Below are 2405 nucleotides of genomic sequence, written 5' to 3' on the forward strand. Positions count from 1 at the left end.
AAGCCGATCACATTCCGGGCGCCGCAAAATGCTCGGTATATAGGAATTACCGAAACAGATGAAGATCCTACAAGCCAACATGCATAGATGCAAGGCCGCTGACGCACTACTCTCGCAAATGGTGATGGAAAATGACTACGAGATAATCATCATAAGCGAGCAATACAAAAAGAAAGAGACAGGCACATGGCTAGAAGATAGCAGCTCAACCGCCGCTATATGGCTACCACCAGGGAGTAACGCCACCACTGTAAGCAATGGGAACGGCAACGGTTTCGTGTGGGCCAAGTGCGAAATTTTACAGTAATTAGCTGCTACTTGACGCCAAGCGATAGTACACAGGAATTCCAAGAAAAGCTCGACAATATAGAGGATACAGCCAGGACTATAGAAGGCCAATTGATTATCGCCGGAGACCTAAACGCCAGAGCCGTAGAGTGGGGTATGCCAAACACTGACTCGAGAGGAAAGAGAATTCTAGAAATGGCTGCGCGGCTAGGTCTAATAGTGCTCAACACGGGAAATGCAACCACGTTCAGAAGACCGGGATGCGAGGAAACCACACCAGACATCACCCTATCAACAGAACGCATGGCAGGCTCAATAAATAATTGGAAAGTCCTGGAGGACTACACTGGCAGTGATCATCACTACATCTCTTTCATGATCGACACTGGAAGAAACGCTCACCAGCTCAGCAAATATAGTGGAACACGAAAGTGGAACATTTCGAAGCTAGACACATCGAAATTAATCGCCGCAATAGACGAGCAGAACCCATCTAGCGGCCCCTCCCTTATAGCAAGAAAAACAGTCGAGCACACAATGCGTAATATAACCAAAGCCTGCCAAAAATCAATGCCCAAGGCTACCCACAGCAAACGTAAAGCAGCAGTCTACTGGTGGACTGAAAACATCGCCGAACTCAGACGCACGTGCCTCCGCCTTCGCAGATCTTACACGAGATCCAGGCGCAGAGGAGCCGCACCCCAAGAAGCCGAGCAATACAAAGCAGCAAAAAAGGAGCTGAAGCACGCCATCGACGACAGTAAAAAGAAAAAATGGGAGGAACTACGGGAGGATATAAACAGAAACCCCTGGGGGCTAGGGTACAAAATAGTGATGAAAAAACTCGGCGCTCGAGCAAAGCCACCTGACGTAACCGCTGCCAAAATGGAACACATCGTGAACGCACTATTCCCCACACACGAAACAAAAGCCAGTGATCCAGAACAAACTCTAAGCACTGCGGAAATACCTCAGTTCACCCTTGAAGAGCTGCAAGTAGCCACCGGCAAGCTCAAGGCGAACAAATCACCCGGCCCGGACGGGATCCCAGCAGAAGTCCTCAAAATAATCGCTGCAGAACGCCCAGGAGTACTACTGAATATGTACAACGCCTGCCTTGAAGCCGGAATATTCCCTGCACCCTGGAAAAAGCAACGGCTGGTGCTAATCAGTAAAGGAAAAGGAGACCCCAATTCGCCATCAGCATACCGGCCATTATGCATGCTTGACACAGCGGGAAAGCTGTACGAAAGCCTACTTAAACCCAGACTCGAAGCGGCTATCAACGAAGCTGGAGGACTGTCGCCTAGACAACACGGCTTTAGACCCGGCAGATCAACCATAGGAGCCATAAAATGCGTCATAGAAAGCGTAGAAGCAGCACAGCGCAGATGGCATAAATACAAAAGAATAGTGTTGCTGGCGACTCTAGATGTACGAAATGCCTTCAACAGCGCTAGATGGGTAGATATGATCGACGCCCTCGAAAATGGCTTCAATATACCTGACTACCTCAGGGCTGTGGTGCGGAGCTACCTAAGTAACAGGAAACTGCTGTACAAAACTAAAGAGGGATCACGACAAAAAGCAGTGACGTCAGGGGCAGCACAAGGATCCATTCTAGGCCCAGACCTGTGGAACATCAGTTATGACGAAATATTAAAACTAGAAATGCCAGATGAATCGTATCTAATTGGCTATGCGGACGACATTGCAGCAGTAATCACAGCGAGGGATACAGAAGAAGCGAGAAGAAAACTGAACCAGGTCATACGGACGCAAGCATGGCTCGACACACACAGCCTCCAGCTCGCTACGGAGAAAACTGAGCTACTGCTGCTAACAAACAAGCACATACCTCTGGAGATAAGCATGCACACGACTGCGGATATTCTTAGGACAAAAAAGGCAGTTAACTACCTAGGCGTAAGACTGGACCCCAGACTAACCTTCTGGGCACAAATCCAGCACGCCGCAGGTAAGGCAAGCGAAGATCACGTCTCAACTGGAGCCGATTAATGGCTAACATAGGAGGCCCCAGTCAGTAATGAGAAAGCTCCTAATGTCGACGACAATCAGCGTCCTACTATACGGAGCCGAAATCTGGGCAGACGCGC

At 49.1% G+C, this 2405-nt stretch overlaps 1 protein-coding gene across 1 annotated transcript; it reads left to right on the plus strand.

The window, feature by feature from the left end:
• Positions 1 to 483: 483 nt before the first annotated feature.
• LOC120779870 lies at positions 484 to 1633 on the plus strand. The gene is made up of 2 exons (XM_040112224.1): positions 484 to 1377; positions 1523 to 1633. The coding sequence occupies exons 1-2, from the start codon at positions 484 to 486 to the stop codon at positions 1631 to 1633; spliced, it is 1005 nt and encodes a 334-aa protein (XP_039968158.1).
• Positions 1634 to 2405: the final 772 nt, after the last annotated feature.

This window comes from Bactrocera tryoni, unplaced genomic scaffold (assembly GCF_016617805.1).
Source record: "Bactrocera tryoni isolate S06 unplaced genomic scaffold, CSIRO_BtryS06_freeze2 scaffold_11, whole genome shotgun sequence".
Taxonomy (NCBI): Eukaryota; Metazoa; Arthropoda; class Insecta; order Diptera; family Tephritidae; genus Bactrocera; species Bactrocera tryoni.